Here is a 26,001-nt window from a genome sequence, read left to right as displayed (position 1 = left end):
AAAAAAGAGGTTACAAAATTTTTTTATTTACATGTTTCCCTTAAACAAAAGTGGTAGTTCATGACAAACTTCATGATCACTTTTAAAATAAATGTGTCTGCAGGCAATAAGGCCACCATAATGCAGAAAATTGTGATTATGTGAAATGAGAACCAGTAAAAAACAGTCATAGGGAGCCAAGTGATCAGATTTGAATGAATTAACATTTATGTTAAGGCTCCTTTCAGTAAACTTATATTAACCTTATTCTTATACTCAGTAGTTATCTTTGCATTATTTTTCTTGCTGTCCAGCCACAAATCTTATCTCTTGTTAAGACTGAAGCCCAACCTTCAGTACATATTATAGTTGGTCTCTTTAAAGGAGACTTTTTTGGACACATGTGCACCTTGTCGTGGGGTTCCTTGTTCTGACTGCCGGTGCTTGGGGCAAGGCGGGGGTCGTAAGGGAGGGGGTCTGTGTGCTATTCGTGCTGGAGGGGGTCCAGAGGGTCGCCGGTTCATGGAGGGTTCTCGTGATGGCAGGCGTGTCTGTGGGGGGCCTGTAGTGGGCTGGATCAAAGGTCGGTAGAGTGGGGGAGGTGGAGGAGGATGTTCTACCTCTTGTTTCACCCTTGTGAAGTTGATGCATCTGACCTGCAGGAGGAACGGGCAATAGAGTAACACACACAGAGGGTAACAGCACAGACATCTCACTGGCCATGTTTGCCTGTCTGTCGTCCCCCTGATTACCATTGCCAGGTCACCCTCTTTGCCCTGGGAGATGAACCGAAAAATGGGAGAAGCTATCAAACCCCCAGATCTCAGCTATTCCCTTTTCCTCCCCCACAAGCCAAGAGACTAAGCACAGAACCGAGGTGAGGGTCCTCAGCACAGGCAATTCATCATCTCCAGCTCAGCGGAACTCTCAGTAGTAATTGTCAAAGCCTGGTTGTCGCTTGCAGATCATTTCAACAAAGGGGGAAGACCTCACTTCATGCCCCATTAAGTGTGGAAAAAGAATCTTTCAATGGCATTAAATGAAGAAGAATGTACTTTTGTTGCAGTGGTGAACACTGATGTTGCTATGAGTCAGGGAACGAATTTTATGGGCGATATTGAAATGTCTGATTGGTTCACCAGATCTCACCAAAGAAAAGTGAAAAGGGAAAGTAACTATTGCAACAGTAACAACGAGTAGTTTAGCATATACATGCAATGCTAGGAAACACCAATGGAACATGACGATTTTCAGTATTCCATCACTGCTTATGGTAAAACCTAATTATTATGTAAACCTTTGCAAAAATGTTAATGTTGAGTCATCATGCTGACCTGATTTAGCTTTCTTAATTGACAAGGGTTTGAACATGATGGGTAAAGGTAAAAAATCAATTCCACTGCAATACACACCTGGAGCCATAACCACACTTGACAGAAAACCAATCCTCCAGAACATCCACAGCGCTGGACATTTTAGCTTAACTTTAGATGCATTCAGGGCCTTATCAATTGCATGTTAAGGTGTGCTGGCTGTAGAGGAGAGTTGTTGAGGAGCAGACTGTACCCCTCCACTCTCCTATTCAGCTTTAAGGGGCACTGTGCAGAGGGACTTGCCCCTCCTGCTGTTCCATTACTTGTCAGACAAACGGGTGGAGAGTTTAAAGGCCACGAGCCACACAGCAACAAAGGAGATTCCTCTCTTTGTTCAGTATGCATATGCACTGAATTGGTCTTGAGGGGGACCAAAAGAAGCCCCTTTCCACTGATCTCAAGTTCCTCATACACAGTGCCTACACATATTCACCCCACAGGCCCACTTCATGACAACCCCAGCGAGGCCGCATCGAGATCATCACACCGAAGATGAGCTGGGTGGGAAGTGATCACTTTGCTTTTGGGATCCAGGGATTAGTCCATGGCAGGTGGCATGCAGAGCTGTTGCAGGGTCTGTTCCTCTCTTGCCCTCTGCCTACACTGCAGAAGCTTGCCACCCACCAGGGACCATGCGGGACAGTTTGGGCACCATATGGACAGGAGTGGTTAGTTCTTCTTTGGTCTAGCTCCACCCCTAGCAGCAGTATCTAGCCATCCCTGCTCACAGCTGGGCCATATGTCCTCCTGGTGCCAGGCTGCTGTTGTCCTGCATGCCAAATTGTTCTTTTCGTTGCATGCAACCGCTAGGGCCGGCTTCTGACAGATCAGTCATGGTGTCTGTTGTCTGGTCCACAAAGGACCCTCACAATAAGGCACAGGCTCTAGTTGTAAATTGGGTCCCTGCACCTCAGAGGAAGGAGGGTGAGGGCAGGCACTCTGTTTAATAAGACATTGAATCAGACCACCAAGCACTGGCCCCCACACTCCACTTTTCACCCAGTGTCTCTCACAAAAGCAGAGAGAAACTGCTTAGGAAGAAGATTGGTGGACACGGCACAGGGAACATTACATTGAAAAAGACTTGTAAACTGTGCAGTGAAAGTTGCACTAATAAAAAGGCTTTTGCTGGAAACCACCTTATATTCTGTAGAATGTTTACATTTACATTTATTTATTTAGCAGACGCTTTTCTAAAAAGCAACTTCCAATGAACTCTATGAAGTGTTATAAGCCCACACACCCTATTCACCAAGGTGACTTACGCTGCTAGATACACTACTTACAATGGGTCACTCATCCATACATCAGTAGAACACACTTTCTCTGTGTCAACTGTTTAACTGAAAATAATTTTAACTCTTTAACTCTCTAGTTCCATCTGCACTTGGTGCTCTTAGTTAAAAAAGTGGAATGCAGCCTAGTATGAGTCCCACTTGATGTGACACAGACCCTGTAACGTTAAAGGTATGGACACAGTGCTTTCAGTGCCTTTGTAAACAGCAAACAAAAGGGAGACAAAAGCAGCCTAGACAAGAGACTCTCTCAGCCAAAAGCAGTAACCAGGTCATAAAGAAAACCTGTCACTGCTGCAACACAATGTGGCCTCTGGTGTAGAGTTTGACCTCAGCGGTCATCTCTGCTACATACTGTCCAATGCCCTCCCTGTGAACGGTGAGGGCTCAACTTCTAGTCAAGTGAACACCAGTTGAAATTTTTCTGTTAAACACCAGAAAAACTACAAATTCCTCACTGCACTTTGCAGGAACTGGGAGATTGACGACAACCCCTATCTCACCCCTGGGTTTGCAGGCTGTTACTGTCTTCCAGATACAGGGAGGCCTCTTTGAGCAGCAGCTGTGGGGATAGATGGGAAGAGAAGGAGGAAAAGAAAGGCAGGAGCAGAAGACAGCAGACAGCGTATGGACCATGAGGTGGAAGGAGGGTGCAGTCCTGCCATCCATAGTGAACACTCTGTTACCCTCAGCCCTTCCACTGCCCAGGATGAACAGAGAGTCCAGAGTCTCCCCCCAGTATTGTGCTGCAGGTGGGCCCATGACACAGCCCACTGTGGCCACACTGGGGTCTAACTGTTGCTACCAAGTCCATTTCAGCTCACCATAAAGGGGGGGCAAACACACTGCTTTTCCTACACAGTGTCTCCATTATGAACCAGTCTTCAATACACACTGGATAAATCAGATCTTCCCCTCTGAGTTGGGAGTAGAGCTAGTGGCTTCCTTTTCTGGGAACATACTGTAAGGCAATTCAGACCAGGCCACATGAAGGCCACCATTCAGGGGTTTGCAGATGTGTTGCCATGGCGAACTTGATGGTGATGAAATAGCGGAGGGCGGTGGAGTGGACTGACTGTTCTATGGACAATGAGGACCTTTCGCTTGGATAATTGGGGGCCAGCAGACTGAACAAACAGATTATTAATAGGACAACTGCACTGAACCGGATCAGGACTTTGTCTGGGACAACAGGAGAAGAATACAGCAGAAGAAGGGTACCAGAGTGTACCTCTGCAGTCTTTGGTTTTTGCTAATATTACTTATTCCACTGCAGCCAATAAATGGGGCTTCTGCGGTTCTGAGGAGAGTGCTTGGCTAACCTGTTCTCCAGGCTGTGGCCTCATGAGAGACACTTGGTCATATCCATGGCGAAATAAACCCCAGAGAGCATCCAGCTTGCCCTGTGGATCCCAGGAAAGACATGAGACAGAGTGAGGCCATGAGGGACATGCGATGCCGAGGTGATAGGGTTGTGCTGATTGTGCAGCTACCTGGATAGATGTGTACCACTTCCTCTGCTGAGTGGGACTCTGGTTGGACTGGAGCTGGATCTTAGGACTATACAGCTCAAACTCCTCCTCAGGCAATGTGACCACAGCATTCTTAGGTTTTTCTAGTTTGGCCCCCTCCTCCGTAGATCCCTTTTCTCCCCAGTGAACCTATGGCACAGACAAGAGCGTTAAAATAAGCAGTTTTTCAGTTCCCCAAATTTCTGCAATTTTTTCCATGTAACTTTTACACAGGTTCAGATTTTCAGTCTAACTGTTGCTTTAGAATAAGAGAAGAGACTCATTTAGCCTCTAGTATGGTTTCCCACATAGATCCTTTGCAACAAGCAGCATACATTACCTCCATCCTTTTGATGCCTCCAACTCCTCGCCCTCCGTAGTAGGAAGCATCCACTGTAGGCCACTTCTTCCTTGGTGTTCCAGCCTCATCGTCAGACTGCTGTGTGAGGATGCAATGTACATACTGTCAAACCGCCCCTCACTGTCCAAAGGGCAGAAGAGGAACTGTTACTAAGTGGTCAGGTGCTAACCATATGATTCCCACTCTGACACTTAATGGTAAAGTGCCTTGCTTAGAGAACTGGACTGACCTAATTCGAAGAAGAGAGCTTTCTGAAACAAACACAAAAACCCGAGAACAGATTTTAACTTTATGTATGGTCCTCTGTGACAGAGCCCTGAACAGGAACTTATTAGTTCACTAATACAAAACCCCTAACAAACAGCTCACTAGCCAAGTCACGAAGAACACTTTCTTCGGTCAGAATTTAAAGTGTAAAGAGCTCTAAGGCAGAACTGATGCCTCAAACCAGCTTGGAGAACTGGCTCTGAACACAGATGTGCTATGGAAGGAAATGTGACAAAGCGCTTTTATGTGGAGCTATGCATGATAGCTACTGGCCTCTGACCCATGGGAACAATATGCAAACACAAGAAGCAATTATGGGCCTCCTCTGAAACCCAAATGAATTCAGCACACAGGCTGTGTTGTCACTCAGCCCTTTTACTACAGCTCTACGGCAGTAAAGCAACTCTGTTCTTTCTGGAATTAGCACTAGAGTCAGACGTCACTGTTTATACAATGTTCATAAGGTACATCTAAAACAAAAATGTTAAAGAACCAAACACTGAGCCCTTTTGGATACAATACTTTAAAGCCAACAGCTTTGCCTTTTCAAGAGGTCATTTTATAAAATTTGCAAAGATTTTACTGTCAGCATAAGTGTACAGTCACATCCCAAGTCATAGGCACACTTAATATTTTCCCACGCTTAATATTTTCCAACTTCAAAGTGTGTATTCTGCACACTGTACAGTAAAGAGTAGTTTACACTGCCTGAAGTTTCTGTAGAGGTAAGTGCATTTTCAGGTTCTATAAATATCAGCATTGGCTTTACTTTTTGTTCAGGACCAAATCGGTAGAACTTAACGTTATGCAAACATGTATTTTACATATACAGGCTCCAAGTGATCGTTACTTCAAAATATACTGTAGATCAAAAGGCAAGGGAAGGCAGTGAGAAATGCTGGTATGAGAAAACAGGTTGTCCTTAATAACCCTACCATGTTCTACAGATATTTAAAGACCAGGATCAGCATTTTTTTTCCAGAATTGAACACTAGTTTTAAGCTCAGAGGAATTGAGAGAATTGACTGGAACATACTGGTATTAGAGGAGGGGGAGGAGGGGGATCCTTGACAACCTGCAGAGACAAGTGAACAAATTCAGAACAAGGCAATCACAGTGAAATAGGCCTGTACATTAAACTAATTACACAATGATGTTGTTACCTCTTATCAGTGGGACTTCATCGTGTGTTTGAGAAATTACATTCTGGGCATAGTGGAATACTTACCACAGTGCAGCACAGTGGCCAGAACCACCACGTCAGCAGGAGGGCCAACAACGGGAGGATAACTAGTAAGCTGATTAGGAGGATGGTGCCATCAGACTGCAGGAAAAGGACGAGAACCAGGCATCAGTGCTTCTCTGTGCAAAAACGATTGTAAAGATCACAGTGAATAGTGGGAATCAGGAAAGAAAGCGTAAACTGCATATCACCTGGTGAAGGCGGCTAGGACATAGAGGGCTGCAGGATGATGAGAAAGCTTGGACAGAGGACAGCTCCAGAAGTCTGAACCTGACTTGAAATGGAGGTGGAAATGAATCTTACTCTGGGAACACAGAGGAGCCCTGGAGGAGAGCAGGAGGAAGAGGAAGCAGCAAGTAGACAAGCAAGAAAGAGAAACCCTGCAAACACACAGGAGAGCCTGAAACTGAGGCAGAAATACTGGCACTGAGCAGCTCAAACCAAAGAAAGGTAGCATCACCAAGCCCTTAGCCTCAAGACAGAAATACTAACTCACGCATGCAGTGCTGGTAATGTGCACTGAGCTTGTGATGTAGCTAAGACCTCCATTCATGCTGACTTGCAGATAGACAACCCTGAAACACAAGCACAGGTAACATGTTTGACGTTGTATTCATTTGGCCGATGCTAATGTCCACTTAGAAGGGTAAACGTAAAAAAAACAGTGTGAAACTCTTTGAAGTACACCTCTATGGTTTCCCAAACTCTGCTGCAACACATCAAGATGCTGCTTTGTTATTTCCTCACAATGTCTGGAGAAAAAGTCTATATGGATCTAAAATGAACCTGCTCGCAACAGGTCCCAACCATATCTTGTTAGAAATGGGTAACAGTCCCTCATTCACATCCATCAATCACTGAATTTCAACTTCTGATTTGAGGATTCCAGGACTACAACTTTCATTACACATGTTCAGTTCTAACCAGTGCTGCACCTGCTACCCCTAGTACCGGAAAGCCTCTCCCTGAAGGCCACACAGTGACCTGTCACTCAGCAGCCAAAGGACTGGGGTACCCACGGCCCTACAGAGGCTACCACCCCCCTGCCCGAAAGGCGTACCAGTAGGCACGAGGCAGGGAAAGATGCCGAGGCGCTGTGACAGAGCGATCTCTGTCGCTATCAATCAGTCTGTGGATGCCTCTGCTCGGACAGGGTCCCAGAAGCGTCCCAGTCATGAAGTGTTTGTTGTGCAGCTATCAGACTTCCTGCAAGCAGCATGGCAGCATGTGTGACGTTTCTGCTTTGATGTTGCTCCAACAAAAACAACCCCCGATTAAAAGAGTGGTAATGCGCGCAGAAGAGTATGCATGTCAAACACGCCTCCAAATACCTTCTTGCGTGGTGTTTGTGAAAAATTAGGCTCAACATAAGGCGGCAATCAGCATTCATTTATCATGCATGGTTCTGATCCAAGCAGCATGGGGAAGAAAACCAATGAAATTTACCCTTGCTTGACCCAGTCACTGTTAATGGTGTCTTCCGGTAACAGCTCATACTGGAGATACTCAACGCCACTTCTAGGCATGCTGACCTTTCTGCCCTCCACTTTGGTCGGAGATGATCGGGCCAATTTGTCCGAGGGAACATTTGGTCTACAATCTCACTGTTCATGGCACACAGCTTCAAAACAGCATTGCCTGGCCAGCCCAGCAGATTTCACCTGCTGCCTTGTTCACTAAGTTTTGGTACTCACTGTTTGCTCACTGCCTCAGGACCCCGGCACACCCCATGGGGTATATATGTATTGCTGTTTCATCATGGACATGACCTCAAGTTTTAATCCCAGAGTCCCTCTAGGATCTTCTTTTGCCTTTTCAAATGTACTATATGGACCTCAGTTTTTTTTGTTCAAATTATTAACAATGCATTTTTGCTATCAATTTCTAAATTAATCAGAATGAAAGTATACATTGAAAATCAACTCACAAATGCTTAAAGCAGCATTGTGGAATGCAGTCACCACTGTTTTGTTTCACTTTCAAACAGGCATCCTTCCCAAGAGCCATACACTGCCTTGTGCACAATATGGCTTACCTCTGCTTTACATACACATTCAAACACATCTGGGTAAAAACCGTTTCACCAAATCATATCGTCACAATGTGAGGAAAGAGCCATCTCAAAAAGGTATAATATAAAACAAAGACCACTCTACTTAAAAATCAAATCCAGTTCCGTCAGGGAAACTCAAACAGTCCCAGAAAATCTTCCTGACAAGAACAAGACAGATGACTTCCCCAAGGTGTCTGAGGCCGCAGGAATAGATAATTATGCATTAGGTTCTGAGGGGACACAATAGCTGGTAGCACTGGGCTGCTCCTTGGTGTGACAGCAAACACAAACCCCAAGACTCTCTCCGGGGAGACTTTGGTGTTGAGGTCCACGGCTCTCCTGCTTGGGGTCGGCCCTGCATGACCAATGTCCCGGGGCAAATATAAGCACCGGTGGTGAAGTTCTCACACGAGTCAAGATGATGCAGGCCCTCCTCACTGAAAGGCTAATTAAAGACTGGTCTTGGGCTTCTTTACAACACAAGGGCTGTCTTACCATGTTAGGGATGCAATCCGTGATTGAAGAAGAACAATTTCAATGACATTGGCCTTAACTCAAGGATTTCTGCGTTGGATTTATTTTTTATCCATGGCTGTCAATATCAAAAGAGAACCAATTCACATTTTGACTAAAAGGTACTTACTTCCCAGCTTCCTGTATCACTGGTGCAGGGCAGAGTAAGTATGTATCTTCAATACCTGTAGGTCTCTCATCTGCGAAGAAAGGTCCATTTATCACCTCAACATTTTCTGAAACATTTGCTCGCAATGATAATTTACATGAGGGTCATACAGATCAATGTACTTCGCTAAAATTACACAGCAAAGCCAGTATATCATGTACCAGTAAAAAAAAAAAAGGAACAATCACTGCAGATGCTGTGCACTGGTTATAAAGATGACTTACTGATTATTGTGGTGTCATTCACTTTAAAGCTACACATGACCTGGTTGATATTCCTGGCATGTAAGAACCCATTCCCTCGCACCACCACCTGGAAGGACTCTACAACAGAGACAGAAAGGCTGAAATTTCATCATGTACTGTGGATAATCTTTAAAATCCTATTATTCAGTAACATCCAGTAACTTAACTATGTGGCTTAGCACAGTGTACTTAGCTTGGTAATTTACTGATGGTGGCACAGGGGTATCCCTTCTAGAACTGGCGCCTGTAATTCGGAGACCTGGACAATAACTACAGACTGTCTTCTGTTTTTTTTAACTATGGCACTGAAGAAAAAGAGTGATTAATCAAAAAAATTTCAAATACAAGCATGGTTGTACAGTACTGTTCACCATAAATGGGTTGAGTAACATGAGCCAACATGAGAGGCAGGATCCTGTTGGGAGATGCTCAGCCAAGCTTATAGAAAGCAGTGGTGTTTTCTCATAGATCTTTGTCTCATGTGGACTTTTCGAGAAATGCCAAGTGACGTGAAATCATAAAGTGGGAACCAGCTGCAAGCAATCATGTAGGCAGTTTTATCTGTTCTATTTCCTTTTAGGAAGACGCAGTTCAGTGTCTAGGACAACACATACACGCACACCACCGATGGTAAGAATAAAACTGCCTGTGATTCACAAACACCTTGCAGTGTTGTAGCTAGGAGGTGTCTGGGTGGTGACTTAGGAGTTGGTTCCCTGACCTTGCGGAGCCCCGAGGCATGTCAGCATGGTCTAATGGCTGCTATGCAGCATATGCTGGGGATAAAAGAAAAAAGCATGTACGCGTCCAAACCTGTTTGAAGGTTTGGCAAGCACTTGGGGGGAGAAGAAAGGGCAAGAGAGAGTGAGAGAGAGAGCATGATGGTATGTAGGCTTTACCTGTGACATGGGATTCATCTCTGTAGTTGTCTGGTGCATATTTTTAGCAAATGAGGCAGTCACTAGCCTTTACCATTTTACTGTCAGTGTGAAGTTCACTAGTCAGCAATATAGAAAAATTAAGTGGGCAACAGTTTTAGTAAATCATGCACAGAATAACATAATTTCTATTTGTTCAGTAGGTAAGACATTAATTATAACAAAAATAAAGCGCACACTTAAAGAAGCACTTTGAGTCCGCTGCTATGTTTCATATTTTTTAACAATGCATTTCCTGTATATGTGTATGACAGTAATGCTTCCACTACAGTTTCAATAGAGTCCTTCATTAGCAGTGTCACAAGGATTACCACTAAGAATCCCAAATGAAGGCCCTGTCTTTTGCAGTGCTCTCTGAAGCTTAAAAGCGCATCTGCATCCACGTCAGCAGCTCATGACGTGTCACAAGTGCTCACATCTCCTGGTGTTCCACCCGGGCGCCTCCCTGGCCCAATTAACCTGTCAGTACTTTTTTAGCAATGCCTGCCCCGCACGCAAAAAAGACCCTCATCTACGAGCACCAACCCCCTCCCTCTGCCTGAGTTTGGCTCTGCCTTTCACCCCCTCATATGATGTGTGTGCATGCCGAAACAGCTAATTCCAGTTAATTTGGGGCCCTGGCCACAACCACGTCCTTTTCCTCCCGAGTTACTGTCAGACATACTATGGTGGGTTTTGACAAGCTAGCGCGGGGGGGGAGAAAGGTCAGTCCCCATTGGGGCAGGATGGAGCTGGCAGCGAGATGGTGGGCCTGAGCTGGTGGGCAATGTTGGCTTTAAGGGGAGTGGCACTGGTGGGCACTGACACTTTGCATCCACACCTGAGGAGGTTGAGATGGCTGAATGTGAGTCTTGTTCCTTTGATCACATCCAGGGATTATGAGCGAAATCAAAGCAACGATGCTGTCAGCATGTATGTCGTTGTGGACCTCAGCTTTCAGAAGTGATGTCCTGTTGTCGGGCTGCCTGGGCAGGTCACTTTGGATCAGCATGATCCGGGGGATGGCCCAGTGTCTGGCTGTTACGGCCGGCTACACTAGCAGCTCCACAACACACTGAGGCTGTGTCACACGGTTAATCACAAATTATCACACCATTAAATATAATAAAATTAAAGCAATGATAAATGCAAGATAATTTAAGAAAAGACAAGCCCTTGCTTAGGCAATATGACTCACTTTCATCCAAACATTAACAACACAGATTTTAATTACAGTGAAAAATTGTCTATATTAATTCTTAAACATCAATGGACATGTAATGTATTCATCAGCATTAATTTACATATTTTGTTCATTATACTGGGAAAATCATCTCAAGCAGGATCATTCAGTCTGTAAATCTAAGATGCACTGATTTGAAAGAAATGATGGACAAAAAATGTGAGCTATGCAGACTGAATAAATGTATTTAGCTTGAAACCATGCATGCTAATAAACCACAAATAAAATGCACCGTTTATCCTCAGTGGGTGCCCAAACCTATCATGTATAATTTTCCAGTCAAGGGACATAAGAGAGAGGGTATGTTATCGTTTTCCATCCCTAAGCCAGCCTGGCACATGGCTAGAGAAGCTTGCCAATTACTCTGCACTGCTGGGAAGCTGATGTCTCCTGATGTGACATCAAACTTATTGTCAGGAATAGACAGTGGAATTAGCAGGATTTGGCTTGCTTTACTCCCATCCTTTGCCTTTTCCCTTCTTTTATTTTGTCCTATGTTTTAAAATAAAAAAACATTCCTTCTGCGTTCAGTTGATAATTTGAAATAAATCAACGGTCTGTCTTGCCTTTCTTGCTCTAATAGGAAAACACTAATTTATTTGATTGGCTGCCTTGCAGTGAAGTGTCTCTGCACGCGCTGGTGGTTGGGTTGCAGATGAATGAGGCTTGACATGACCTTATTAGCGTGCGTTTACCACACTGCATGCTCAGCATTAAGCGCAGTGACTGGGGGTCTCAGAGGATTAGCATTTCCTATACATTCCATGTCCACAGCTCAACTCTAGGCAGCTCCATGCAAACCCTATGCAGACATCCATGCCTCTGAGCAAATCAGAACTGACCAACAGACGAAAAGAGGCTGACAACTATTGACACGGTCGGGTTTTTGGGTCAGGGTCCCTACCTCCTGCACAGACACTTCCTGGTTCAGCTGCTAGAATCTCAATGCAGGATTTCTTGATGATCTGCAAACACAGCACCAGAGATGGGTGGACACATGTATTTCTTTTTTTTTTCTATATGTAAAGCCAAGGGCTACGGACTTTGGTGGTTTTAGCAGCAGACAGATGGAGGGCCACTAACCGAGTCAATGATCCCCCTCAGGGCTTGGAATCCACTCTTCACTGGAAAAACATGCTCGATGGAGTCGGCGATAGTGGCTAGCTAGATAAGCATGTTCATGTAAAGGTATTTTTTTTAAGGGTTTTAAACATCCTTTACACATAGTAAACACACAATACTCGGATAAAGTTTTCTGCAGCTACTCTTGTGGTGTACATTGGTTCATATGGTATAAAGAAACTAACTATACTTAAGAATCACGTGTCTGCACCTAAGTCTCTCTTTCTGCTAATGTAATGCACACATTGTATTTTCTATGAGATATACATCACTTTGGAGAAAAGCGTCTGCTAAATGAATAAACGTAAATAAATGTAAATAGTGTTCAATACTCCTACGACTTTGCAGGACCTAGTCACAAATGAGAGGCAGAAGAGGCTTCCGAAAACTGTGTGGGGTTTTGTTACAAGTCCGTTTTGTTGCATGTATGTGTGTCTGAGCACAGGCTTACCTGTGTCTCTTTAAAGTCTTTCACTCCTACACAGTACACCATGGCACCAAAGGAGCGCGCCCTCTCTGCCTGTCAACAATAGCACATCCGCCATCGGTACCCATTAGTCAATAACCATTGTGTATGGCAGCCAGTGCCAAAGGCCACAAGCTTGTCTACTTGCCTCTCGCTGTGCCATGGTGAACTGCTGTTCATTTAGTTCCCCATCCGTCAATGTAATGATAACACTCGCCATCCCTTTAAAGCAAAAATTACACATGATGGCTCGATGAACACAGCCTGCTACAAAACTACACTGGGGGACATGATAATGTTCTCACCGTGGTTTTCCTGATAAATTTGCTCACTTGCCTGAAATGCCAAAGCATGGTAAATGTTAGTATCACAGACAATTAAAAACACTTGCCAAATAAATAAAATACAGCAAAACATTCCAAAATTAAAAAAAATCATAAACCCTTTGCAGCCCGAGATGCATATTGGTGTCTCCTCCTGGCACTTCTCTCTTCAGAAAGTCCAGCCCTTTCCTTATGTCAGTCCTTTGAAGACACCCAGAACAACCACCTGACCGGTGTATTCGAGGAAGTAACAGAAGAAACAGAGCTCGCCGTGCAAAGCAGTACAGTTTTGATCAAAAAAACCCAGAGAAATACCTGTTTTCAGTAAGTCTCATGACTGTCATTCCCTCCGAAGAGAAAACAATGAAGGACATTCTCAGCATTGGGCTGTAAAATGGACAGTTAACTCTGTTGGTAAATAATGTATACTTTACCATTAGCAAAATTTCTTCCAAACATAATACTATGTTGGAAATTCAACTTACTGCAGCGATATATTTTCTAATTAAGGTCAGGGAAACATTAAATTTTAAAACAGAATACTATAGGCTTATAACCCACAAACTATTAGCATTTCTTAACCAGATTCTGATGACTATTACATGTAATTAACTCACTCAGTGACTCAAGCTTGTCAAACCGTACATATGCCAGTACATTTATTCAGCATTAAGCACAGCTTCCCTGTTCCTAATCACAGCATGGCACTACTAAAACGCCGCTGTCATCTGACACAAAACCTGATTGGGCTCATGATCTTCCCTGCTCCAGTAAGCTGTTGGAGGAGAAGAATTCTGGGTTCTGACCCACTGCTACACGTTCCATTATGTTCTCACCTAATGAACTTCATGGCCAGCTGTTCCACAAAGGAGTAGATTTCTGTCCAATGGTATCTAACACTGCCAGACCTGTAAGAAAGAAAAATCCATGCTTCAAGTGGAATCAGTCATACTAGGTCTCTAGACAACTGTACCTTTACAGGTATGTTCTGCATCATCTTAACTGTTTTCTGAACAGTTACTAAAGTACTGTATGATGTAACAGGTTGGTGATTCCAAGAATAAGCAGTAACAAACTGTTGCTTAATGGAGATAAATACTTTGAGGAAATTGTGCAGTTCAGAGGTTCAGTTTAGGACCACTTAAGCAATCCTTCATTATGGCAGCATGACTTCTAGATCCTGTGGAATTGTGGGTGGGGAAGAGCTGAAAGGAAATGGAGGCAGTGTCAATGTCATGGTGGTCATGTGGTAAGCTGAAATTTCACAGTGTATGATGGAAATGAAAATGCCACTCATTTCAGTCTTATTTACAGTAGTGGATGGAACCCCACAGCAAAACCTGATCGCTGTGATAATTAATAACATTGTGACTTATAACACAACACTGAAATTAAGGCCAGAGTTTCATGGCATAGATTACATGCTCACTAGCAGCTGGGCTTTCCTGTTGTCATTCTGAGCTGAAAACACTGGCTTTTACCTACTTTCTTGCTTCTGCCTATGGGGTTTCAAATCTCCAACAGAAAGCTGACCAACTGAGAGGGCCATGAACAAATTCGCTTAAAAGAGCAGGTCACTAGGTGCCATGTAAAGGCAATGAACTGCCATTGCTTCACCAGAATGCACCAAAGCCTGCTGGAGCGTGCCGGCCTCCACAGGTCCTCAGGCTTTTATTAAACTTTATAGACGAAAGGGTAAGGCGTGAGCTGTGACTGACAGACACTGGCAAAAAGGTAGGTAGGCCAGCAAAGGCCTTTTAAATGTAACATCGCCCAACATCCTCTCAAAAAATGTCAGTTTTTCCTGCTTATTCGTATTGTTAACGGTGGAACAAGCACAGAATCAGCACGCTGTTCAGGTTGGAATTCCCATCAAACTCCCTGCCATTTGGCTCTGAAATAATAACACTAGGAAACAAAAAAATTTTTTCATGTCATGCAAACGAAAACATTCTTACAGAATCTTACAGTATTCTTCACACTGAATTTGAGTATAGTTTCAAGATTTTGCTATCAGGCAAGGTTTTTGAGTGACACACCATTTTACTTTGATAATTGGCTATGTTTACAAGTTAGTTGCCTTAACAGAAGCAGTGTTTGATTTTCAGCTAAATATCATCTCATGAACATCTCTCTTAAGGGTTCAGTACACTGGCAGCATACTGGACTCCACTTGTATTGGTACCGCTTTTCTATGTTTGAAATACACACACACATTGTCTGAGCCGCTTGTCCTATTCGGGGTTGCAGGGAGCCGGAGCCTAACCCGGCAACACAGGGCCTAAGGCTGGAGGGGGAGGGGACACACCCAGGACAGGGCGCCAGTCTGTCACAAAGCACCCCAAGCAGGACTTGAACCCCAGACCCACCAGAGAACAGGACCCAGTCCAACCCACTGTACCACCACACTCCCTAATGGTTGAAATATCCTGGTCAAATCATTCACCATGCTTGTCATTGACAATTCCCAGGTTTTCTGGGAAAAAGTTTAAGCGAGAGTCCAAGAAATTAACCTTTAATGACATGTTACATCTCGTACCTTGATATGACTTTGTTTCCTGATTTCCTAGAAAGTTTTGCCGACCGTTTCGAATGATTTTCCATGCAACTTTATCAACTTTACTTTTCATCAAATATGCCATCTTTTTGCAATTCTCTTATCTGTGGTCCTACAAAAATACCTTCCTTAATCCATCACTAATCCTGGGCAATTTATTCCTCAGGTACATGAATTTAGCTCCTGTTTTATCCATTGCTTTAACAAAGTTTTCCATAAGTCAAAGTCTGATATGCAAAGAAGGAAGGTACACCTTTGCTGTTCTGTGCTGGCTATCATGCTTTCTACCTCTGTCTTGAGATTATTTATGGTAAAGAACAATAAAAACAATTACATTTTGGTCATTCATTGTTCCTAATATGCTACTATAGTTAAAAAGGCTGTACCATAATGTCTCTAATTGAAAGAAATATTGAAGACAGCTAAGCTTGAGAGAAAAAATCTGTTATCACCGAGGCCAGGAGACAGAAGGTAAGGTTTGGACCCAAGTGTGGGTAGGTTTATTTCCTTAACAATTACAGGAGCAGACGAAATCAGTGGTCAGATACAGGCGTGTGTTTTCCAAGGAGCAGACGTCGTTTCAGGGGTGAGGCAATACTCAGAACACGGATAAACAAGCAAAGGTCGAAAGCCAGAAGAAACAGGAACAAAGACCAGGGAACAGGGTATTGGGAACAGAATGCTGACCACACAAGCCGAGCAGGTAGCCGTTGTAAGATTCCACACCCAATGCCGGGACGGCACTGCCTTTATACCTGGACAGGCTGATTGATACCAGGTGCTGTCGATGCGCTTGCAGGTGTGGGCATGACAAAATCTTTTTGAATTCAAATATTTGTTTAATTTACAGTCAACAATAGTCATACTTCATCCATTAAAAAAACCAACTATATACCTCCTACTGTACTTCCTATCACACTGATAATCTCAACCAATCACAAACACGAATTAAGGAAAATATAAATTGCAGCTGGAATAGCAGAATCAGCATTATTATTAATTCATTAAGCTCACACTTTTCTCCAGTGTTACATTTTTTACCGTTAATTACCCATTTATACATCAGGGCAATTTTTACTCAAGGACCCTAATTGAAGGTACTAAAATTAGAGCAGGATTCAAACCTGGGTCCTTTCACTGTAAAAAAGCAGCTCTAATCACTATATAATCAGTTCCATCTTAATTCCAAATTTCAGAATGATACACATGTAGCTATTAAGTTATTAAAATACTACTAAACAGCTTTTTTAACAAGAATACCCTGACACTGCCATATACAGAGACTTAACCTTTAATTTTTTCATTTAACTAATGCCTTTTCCCAGAGCAAATTACAATTTCAAGCTACTTACAATTATTTACACAACTGAATAGTTTCTTCTTAATTGGAATGGTTTAGGGAAAAACCTTGTTCAAGAACTCTACAGCAGGTAATGGGATTTGAACCTACAATCTCTGAGTAAAAAAGGGAGGAGCACTAACTACTATTCTACCAGACACCTCTTCCAAGGCAGACATCATCTAATGTCAAACATTTGTTTGTAATGCCAGCAGCACAGTGTCAGCGTGAAAGACATGGTAAACAACTGTGAGCCAATTCATCAAAATGTCTCTGCCAAGCGTATACCCTGTCTGTCACCCAATGCTTCTTGAACAGACTCCAGAAAAGTGGCTATTGATAACTAATGAATGAATGAATGAATGAATGAATGAATGAAAATATAACTTTGACAGACAATCTAGAAATAATAATCTTGTTACAAATCTATATTTATTGATTTAGCATATGCTTTTTTCCAAAGTGATATACATGTCAGAGAATAGTATAAAAAGTGAATTACATGCATTTTTTGAAATTTTACATTACATATTTTTCAGCTGTCAACCAAATATGTTTATTGTCCATAAGAAGTTATGGCAATTTGATCCCTTCACAAATGGGAATTCACTTTAAGAGTGTATTTTGCAGAACAAAGGATCACCGTTTTGAAAGAAAAGGGTGTACTTCATACTACGTTGATGTAGTGTCATGTGTCATGTGTATGTTACAGTGAGTAATAACCATCAAAACAAACTTTTTAAGACAAGCATAACACTAAAAGACAAATGCACTTAGATCGATGCTTTCCTTTATGCAATAGTCACAAACTCTGCTTTCCACAAGTTTATTTTGCATGGTATGAAAGATTTAGCATTGAAACTGTGGGGTAGAAGTGGCGACTGCACGTGGAGACATGTCCATCCACATGGCCAAACCCCACACTCGCACTCCATGCAATCCCTGAACAGAGCAAGCTTGGACAAGTTAGCCTTTGCATACCAGACGTAAACTAGATTCTGGCTGGAATCTGTGCAAATCTCGAAGATTCCAGGACAGGGTCATTGTCAGATAAAAGCATTTAGCAGACAAAAATCAGCACTCCTGTACCCTACAAGATACACGGAATATCTGAGGTGTTAAAATAAAAATCATAGCAATTGAAATGTTTTACTGTTGTGTTTCATAAAACATTGAAGGTCACCTGTGCTATATTGTTTTACTGAGTTAATCCATTCATTCACAATAAACACAGAGCTCTTTTTCTCTTCCATAACTAAGTTGCTTATTACTTATTTCTATATGTGCTTAGATTAAAATCTTGGCAAGTATAAAGACACTTTGTGCAGGTGACACATTTAAATATTCCACAATGTAATTTCTCAGTCATAACCATCCTACAGTTAACCCCATAATGCAACACCAGCTACCGCCTACTAAGTATAACAATACATGTTTACTATTGGTCTGTGGTGAGGATGAGGCAATACAAAAGCAAATCCTTGGTGCATCGTTAGTTATCCTGAAGCAGGGAAGAGCACTTCAGTCTGCCTAGGGCTTACTTATCCTGCAGTATTCAATGCTTCAAGCAGCAAGAGTGGTGTAACAACTTTGGAAAACCAAAAAAGGAAGCAGTAACAATTCATAGAGTTACACACTGACTTGCATGAGTACTGAGAACGGCATACTGTCATGCATACAAGAACAGGAGACAGGAGGTAAGACCCAAGTGTGAGATCTTTTATCCGTTGTCCAAAGGGCAAGGCAAGAATTGTGGTCTGGGGGAGGCGTGGGTCGAAGAACCAAGGAGCGAATGTTGTGGTGATGTGGCATCCTTTATATTCACCCCTGCGAATTTCTCCCTGCTGCATTGAGGTGGGGTGAGGTTGGGGCTGTGACAGTACCCCCACTCCACCGGCAGCTCTTGCCGCCCTGCAGCCCCTGGCAGAGGGACGACCTCTGGGACGGGGTGCAGGCCGGTCCTTATGGAAGTCAAGAGTCAGAGAGAGATCGAAGATGTGGCATGCTGGAACTCAACTGCGTTCTTCTGGCCCATAACCCTCCCAGTCCACCAGGTAGTACAAGCTCCTTTGTTGACACTTGGAGTCCAGGAGGAAATGAACCGTGTAGGCTGGAGAGCCATCAACATCCAACAGGGGCGGAGGTGCAGTCCTGGCAGGAGTGTGGAGGAAGGAGGTACTATAAGGGTATGAGGGGAGAAACATGGAATGTGGGACAGATTCAAAACTGGGGAGGAAGCTACAGTCTATAGGTAACCAGGGTGATGCATCAAACTATCTTGAAGGGCCCAATTTATTTGGGGCTGAGCTTTTTGGAGGGCAGCTTTAACTTAATGTCCCTGGTCGATAAGCAGACCTGCTGCCCCAGTTAGAACAACATGGTGCAGCATCGCTTGTTGTTTATGCCATTGGCTCCTTTGCTGCAGATGTTCCCGGATCGACCTCCAAACCTCTCCGCTCTGTTGGTACCAGGATGCAACTGCTGGCACCTCATTGGGTGCTGGATGCCAGGGGAAGGGATGCTAGGTTAGGCTGGTAACCAAAAAGACACTGGAATGGGGACAAGCCTGCAGATGAGTGGATTAGTGAGCTATGGGCATATTCAGCCCAAGGTAGGAACTGAAACCATTGGTTCTGCATGTTACTACAATAGCTGAGTAAATACTGTCCTAGGTCCTGGGTTAAGCATTTGACCTGACCATTAGCCTGTGTGTGGTACCAGAAGTTAGGCTGATGGAAACCCTAGTCACTTCCAAAACACTATCCAAATTTGGGATGTGAACTGGGGTCCTCGGTCTGATACAATGTCTTCAGGTAGGCCATACAGCCGAAAAACATGCTGGAGTAAGAGTTCAGCAGTGTCCAGGGCAGGTGGAAGGTGAGCAATAGGAATTAGATAACAGGCCTTGGAAAAACAATCAACGACTATGAGAACGGCTGTTTGACCTTCAGATGGGGGAGATCGATCCGTGATTAAATCTATGAACACGGGGGACCATAATCTGGAGGGTATAGGCAAGGGTTCTAATAGTGCCATGGGTCTTTGGCGTATAGTTTTTGTCTGAGCGCATACCTTGCATGCCCCCACAAACTCTTGGATGTTTTCCTGGAGGGAGAGACACCAGAATTTCTTCTGGAGCATGGTGAGGGTTCTGTGACACCCGGGATGTCCTGAGGCTGGGAAGTTGTGAGCCCAATGGCGTAAGGGAGGTCTGAGCTGGGCGTGACATAATCCTTTCCCTCAAGCCGGATGGAGGGCCCTGGTTCTTCTGCCTGAGTTGCCCAGAATTCTTGCATGAATTGCCATCGCACCAGCATGACAAAATGTGTCGGGCAGGATGGGTTCTGGGGCACTGGTCTCTGGGTCCCAGTCCTGCAGCCTGGATAAAGCATTGGCTTTTATGCTTTTGGATCCGGGTCGGTAAGGCACAGTGAACCGAATATGGGTGAAGAACAAGGTCCATTGTGCTTGTCAGGGGATTCAGCTCCCGGGTCTTTCTCAAATACTCCAAATTATGGTAATCGGTCAGAACCAGGAATGGGTGAGTGGCCCCCTCCAGCCAGTGCCTCCATTCCTCTAAGGCCAGCTTGATGGCTAATAATTCCCAGTTCCCTACATCATAATTGCACTCTGCCAGAGGCAATTTACATTAAAAGAAAGCACAAGGAAAGAGTTTTGGAGGGGCTCCTGCCATTGAACAGAGAACAGCCCCAAATCCCACCACTGAGACATCGACCTCAACCACAAAGGGGAATGTAGAGTCTGGGTGTCATAGGATTGGGGCAGTGGGGAACCTCTCTTTTAGCTCTTGGAAGGGATTCAGAGTCTCTCTCGATCATGAGAATCGCGTTCCCTTCCCACGCAATAAAGAGGTCAATGACACTGCAATAGCACCGAATCCCCAGATAAAGCGGGGGTAGAAATTTGCAAACCCCAAGAACCTTTGTAATGCTTTAACAGTCTTAGGTTGGGGCCAGATGAGAACTCCCTGGACCTTCCTTAGATCCATTTCTACCTAGTCCAAGCTTACAAGAAAGCCCAGGAACAAGACGCAATCTTTATGAAACAGGCATTTCTCACCTTCTACGAATAAGTTTTTGCTTAACAGCCTCTGCAGGACCAGGTAAACATGCTTAGCATGATCACTCTCTAATGCAGAAAAAGGATGGCAGGATGTCATCAAGGTACAGCAGGTCACACTTATTGATGAGATCCCTCAACATGTAGTTAGTGAAGGCCTAGAACACTAAGGGCATATTTGTTAAACCGAACGGCATTACAAGGTACACTTAATGGCCTAATGAGGTGCTAAACACAATCCCCTCTCGAACGCGGACCAAGTTGTATGCGCTGTGCAAATCAAACTTTGTAAAAATTTTTGTACCATGAACTTGCTCTAAGACAGCGGTTATGCGGGGTAACGAGTGTGGATCCTTTACCGTGATCTCACTGAGACCCCGATAGTCAATTCAGGGATGTAAGCCCTCGTCCTTCTATCCGATTAAAAAGAACCCTGGGGATGTTCACACATCCACGTCCTAATTGCAAGGGTTCCTGGTTCTCAAACAGGAGCCCAGACCGGACTGGAGCATTCAAGGAGTGCTGAAGGTGTTTATGTGCATGATTGCTAATCGTTATTGTGTTTTCCACATATTGATCAAAGGTCCAATCCACCCCGATATGCCAGCTTGGCGTGAATGTAAGGATTCAGGCCCCTCCAAAAGCTCACCAGAAGGGCAGCAGAATTCCACTGGCACTCTGCAGCCAAAGTCCAGAAATGTAAAACGTAAGTAGCCACCAATCGGTTACCCTGTTTAAGGGTGATCAGGCGATCTCCAGCTGTTCTTCTCACATCAGGATGATCAAACACCAACTCAAACTGCTTTTTGAAATGTGTGTAGGTGATGGTGGCTTGTATCTTCCAGATTGCAATTGCCCAGTCAAGAGTGGTGTAGGTAAGTAGCGACACCAGGTAAGTTACCTGGCTTGCATGTGTAAAGTAAACATGTGGCAAAGTTGAGAATATCAACTTACACTGGAGCAAAAAACCCTGGCATCTCTCTGGTGAGCAATCATAGCATATAGGCGTAGCCAAGTGGGTGTCAATCGCTGTTATCATCGAGGGGTCAACAGGTGATGACGTGGGTGGTGCTGCAATGGTCCCAGAAGGACCTTTTGTTGCTGCATTGCCTCTCTGATGCAGAATCTGCAGCGTCTTGCTGATTGAGTTAAGTGCCAGAGGGTCTGTTCATGCAAACAAAGTAGAACCCCCTGGGCTGCAATGGCTGTCTGGAGTTTCCCAATCTCTGCTAGGTTGATGTTGCCAGCGGAATTTTCTGTCACACACACAAGGGCAAGAGACAGGAGATAGGACCCAAGTAGAGGATATTTAATCCATTGTTCAAAGGGCAAGCCAAGAATCGTAGTCTGGGGCAGGCGTGGGTCGAAGAACCAAGGCAAAGGTAGTAGACGAGGGCAGCAGGACTTGGGGACGAAGAATCAGGACAGGGAAGACGAAGCAGGAACACAGGGCAAGGGACGAGCAAGGCGAAGTGGCAGGTTGCAAACACGGCAGGGACAGTTGTCTTCATTGAGGTATCGTAACCTAGGAGCAGTGGTTTGGCATCATTTATACTCACCCCTGCTGATTTCTGTGAAATGCGTTCTGCTGGGATGAGGTCGGGGCGTGACACATATTGCTCATGATATACATATGGAAAACATGAAGTTACTTAATTGTTTACGTCATAAAAAACTCATAATTTTACAGACATTCTTAAAATTAATAGTTCAATAGGAATACAGAACACTTCCAACAAACTCAAGGTACCCCCACCTCCCAGAATTTGAAACTCTTAACTTTTTAGCTGAAAAGTGTGATATTTCATGGAAGTGTATAATTTGCTGTTTGCTGAGATGTACGTTGCTTTGGAGAAAAGCGTCTGCTAAATGAATAAATGTAAATGTAAAATGTAAAGCTCACAGATGTGGACCTCTGAGCAACAGGGTGGGTATAAACATGACTGCTGAGCAAGAATGGATTTTACTGCCCTCAGTTTTTCTTTATATGCTAGTCAATATCTTTACCGTGTTAGTCAAAATATCAAATTTTCAAGTTACTTCACCCCTGTTGAGGGGTATAAGATTTCTGTATGTCAACAGGAGAGTATGCAGTGTGGTCTCAGTGTGTAAATTCATGTGACTTATATTTAGAAACCTTAGCCACAGTTTTAACTGAAGTAAACTGTGGGGCCGCACGGTGGCACAGCAAGTAGTAAGAGGACGTGGACTCTATCCCTGCTTAGTCTGTGTGGAGTCTGTATAGTCTCCCCATGTCTGGGTGCTTCGGTTTCCCATAGTCCAAAGACACGCTGTTCAGGTTCATCCATAGTGTGTGAGTGACAGAGAGTGTGTTCCACTGATGTATGGATGAGTGACCCATTATAAGTAGTGTATCTAGCAGTGTAAGTCATCTTGGTGAACAAGGTATGGGCTGATAACTCTACATACAGTTCATTGGAAGTTGCTTCGGACAAAGCGTCTGCTAAGTAAATAAATGTAAACAACAGCCAAATTGCAATTTCTTTTATTACATTTAGAAATCCTAACTAAATGCATTTATCTGTTAGACTGAAAAAATGGCATGGCAAGTCTTCATAAAAATTAGTGTCATGAGTAAAAAATGAAGCAGACTAAATATGCATCTATCTTGTCTCTTCCCTGTGATACCAGCTAGGATGTGTACTAATGTGTATTCATTTAGACTGGAAATATATTGCAGTGCTTAGTAATTGATTGTAACAGGGGTGTCCCAGCAGTTGGTGTTACAAGTTTCCCTGTAAAGACATCATCTCTGCATGTCTTGAAATAGCTTTGTACTGTATTACTGTCTTTAAACTTGGACAAACAGGCTGCTAACAGCAAGTATCTTACTGTATTATATCCATCATGGCAGTCTGACAAAGGCAGCAGTTAAATACAAAGTACTTGTTATTTATTCAAAAGTATAAGAAATATAGACAACAAAATTGCTTTTGATTAGCAGCCTTAATTGTTTTCTCTGTATGTCCTGTGTTCTGGGGAGCTTTTTCTTCTAAAAAGCATAGAATTATGTATTTCTGTATTGCAAAACATGACACATTTTTTTTCCCTCTTTCTGGCCCAGTAAACAATACAACTTAATGCACAAACTTGGCATATCGAAACAAATTTGGTCATTTTTACCCCTTGTTCTGCAATTAGGGTTCTTCAACCAAGATAGAATTATCTGTTTTTCTGTGTCCTGCAAAACATGACATTTTGTGACATAACCCCATATGATAAGTATGCACCTGGGGTTTACTTATGCATTTTAAGTGGAGTCACCTCACAATGCAGAAGTGGTTGTTCGCCCTGCTGCCTACACAATCCGTTATGATATTTTAGTGTCCTACAGAGGGTGAGTGGCGAACACAAAGCAACTCGGACTCCTGGCTGCGGTAACACCTGCGGCACAGGTAATACATGGTGACCGGGCAGCAGATCCGCACATCTGAGTTCGAGTTTTAGTTCCTTGCAAGCATACAACGAACCACTACAGACATGCAAAAAAAGGCACTGCTAATAACAGACTCTTCTTTTTCAATAAGAAAAAAATTAAATGTATAAAAATTGGCATGGGCGAAGAACATGATTAACTGCCCAACAGATAGCGTCACGCATGGCATGGCTTTGCTTAGAAGTCGAGTCAGTAAAAAAGGCCGCTCACACAGGATACACACTTACTTGTCGAGGACGAAGTATAAGTCGAAGGCACCTTGGCAGGACCCCCTTGTGTCCTCCGCGTCCCCCGCGGGCTGCGCTTTGACGCAGCCGATCGCGCACAGCAGAAATCCGAGCAAAACAGCCGACCTGTTCATAAGAAAACTCGCCATCTTTCCCAATTATATAATCGAGGACAACAACAACGAGAGTTGTGGTTCACATTCTCCCAGAAGTCTAGACTTTTTTTTTTTTTTTTTTCTCGCTCGCCTGATGTCTTGAGGAGGCGCCGCACGTGAACGACAGACTTGTCGGTGACGCTCTGTTTGCATCAGAAGGCGCAATTGCGGAACGGCGCTCACCGACCCAGCGAGTACTAACAGCTTCTGCTTTCTACTCAGAATGTTTCAAGTGACTAATAACTTCCTCAGTAGTAGATCCTGAGGTTTACAGTGGACAGTGGCACGCATCTGGATGAAAAAAATCATGATTCTGGGCACTTCTGATGCAGAACGATTATAGATGAGAAAACACGGCAATGTTAACTGATCCAAATACATTCATTTAATTTGTTATAACTGAGGAGAAAGAACAAGTATCTTGTTACAGTGCGACACACTGAACGCTGTGGCTGTTTCACTTATATTAATATTTCTATAACTGGATATTTACACTGTAAAATTTTCGTTGAAACAGAAACTTTGATATGAGTTGGGGATTTATATATATATATATATATATCTCCGTTTGCATTGTATCTTAAGAGTTTTGCAGTAGTGATTTGTGAAAAAGTGAAAAAAGAACCCAAGGTATTGTATTATATCTGGCCAGTTTTTTTCTTGGACAATTCTTAGACCTACTGTGCCCGCTGCGTTTTAAAATTGCTCTCAGATACATGTATTTCTTACGACAAGGGTTACAATGTTCAAGCAAGTTTGATGTGCCCCCCTCCAAATATTGTACATGTGCCCAACTCAGTTGAGTAACATTGATATTTTTGTTCGCCCGTAATACCTGACAGGTTTCTGCTCCACAATTTAACAGTTCCTCGAAGAAAAACAAGAGCATGAACTCATCTGTAACTTCACTTAGGGCAGTTCATATAATCGGGATAAAAATGTGTGCCCCCCAGCAGGTTGACTTCAGCAGCTTGAGACCCCCACACAGTGGAAAGGTAGTTCATTTGGCACAAACTTTCTTCGTTATATTTTGAGGCAAAGATCATAATAGAGTATAATTATAATACATACAAATCCGAATATCATTGTAATATCCCCAGCATAAC

General features: G+C 43.5%; 1 protein-coding gene across 2 annotated transcripts; it reads right to left on the bottom strand.

The window, feature by feature from the left end:
- Window positions 1-21: 21 nt before the first annotated feature.
- Window positions 22-25,024, bottom strand: antxr1d (ANTXR cell adhesion molecule 1d). 2 transcript variants are annotated; one of them, XM_018766027.2, is made up of 18 exons: window positions 24,741-25,024; window positions 13,917-13,988; window positions 13,396-13,467; window positions 13,200-13,281; window positions 13,063-13,093; window positions 12,906-12,979; window positions 12,743-12,811; window positions 12,253-12,333; window positions 12,074-12,134; window positions 8,989-9,087; window positions 8,726-8,795; window positions 6,526-6,604; window positions 6,015-6,110; window positions 5,823-5,861; window positions 4,499-4,594; window positions 4,141-4,308; window positions 3,970-4,050; window positions 22-635 (listed from the first exon to the last, which is right to left on the bottom strand). In XM_018766027.2, the coding sequence occupies exons 1-18, from the start codon at window positions 24,887-24,889 to the stop codon at window positions 333-335; spliced, it is 1,722 nt and encodes a 573-aa protein (XP_018621543.2). In that variant the 5' UTR covers window positions 24,890-25,024; the 3' UTR covers window positions 22-332. The 2 variants fall into 2 exon arrangements, with proteins under 2 accessions (XP_018621543.2, XP_018621542.2); XM_018766026.2 differs by having other exon boundaries at window positions 23-635; window positions 4,499-4,597.
- Window positions 25,025-26,001: the final 977 nt, after the last annotated feature.

Source organism: Scleropages formosus, chromosome 8 (genome assembly GCF_900964775.1).
Source record: "Scleropages formosus chromosome 8, fSclFor1.1, whole genome shotgun sequence".
Classification (NCBI taxonomy): domain Eukaryota; kingdom Metazoa; phylum Chordata; class Actinopteri; order Osteoglossiformes; family Osteoglossidae; genus Scleropages; species Scleropages formosus.
This window is presented reverse-complemented; position numbering and strand designations above follow the sequence as displayed.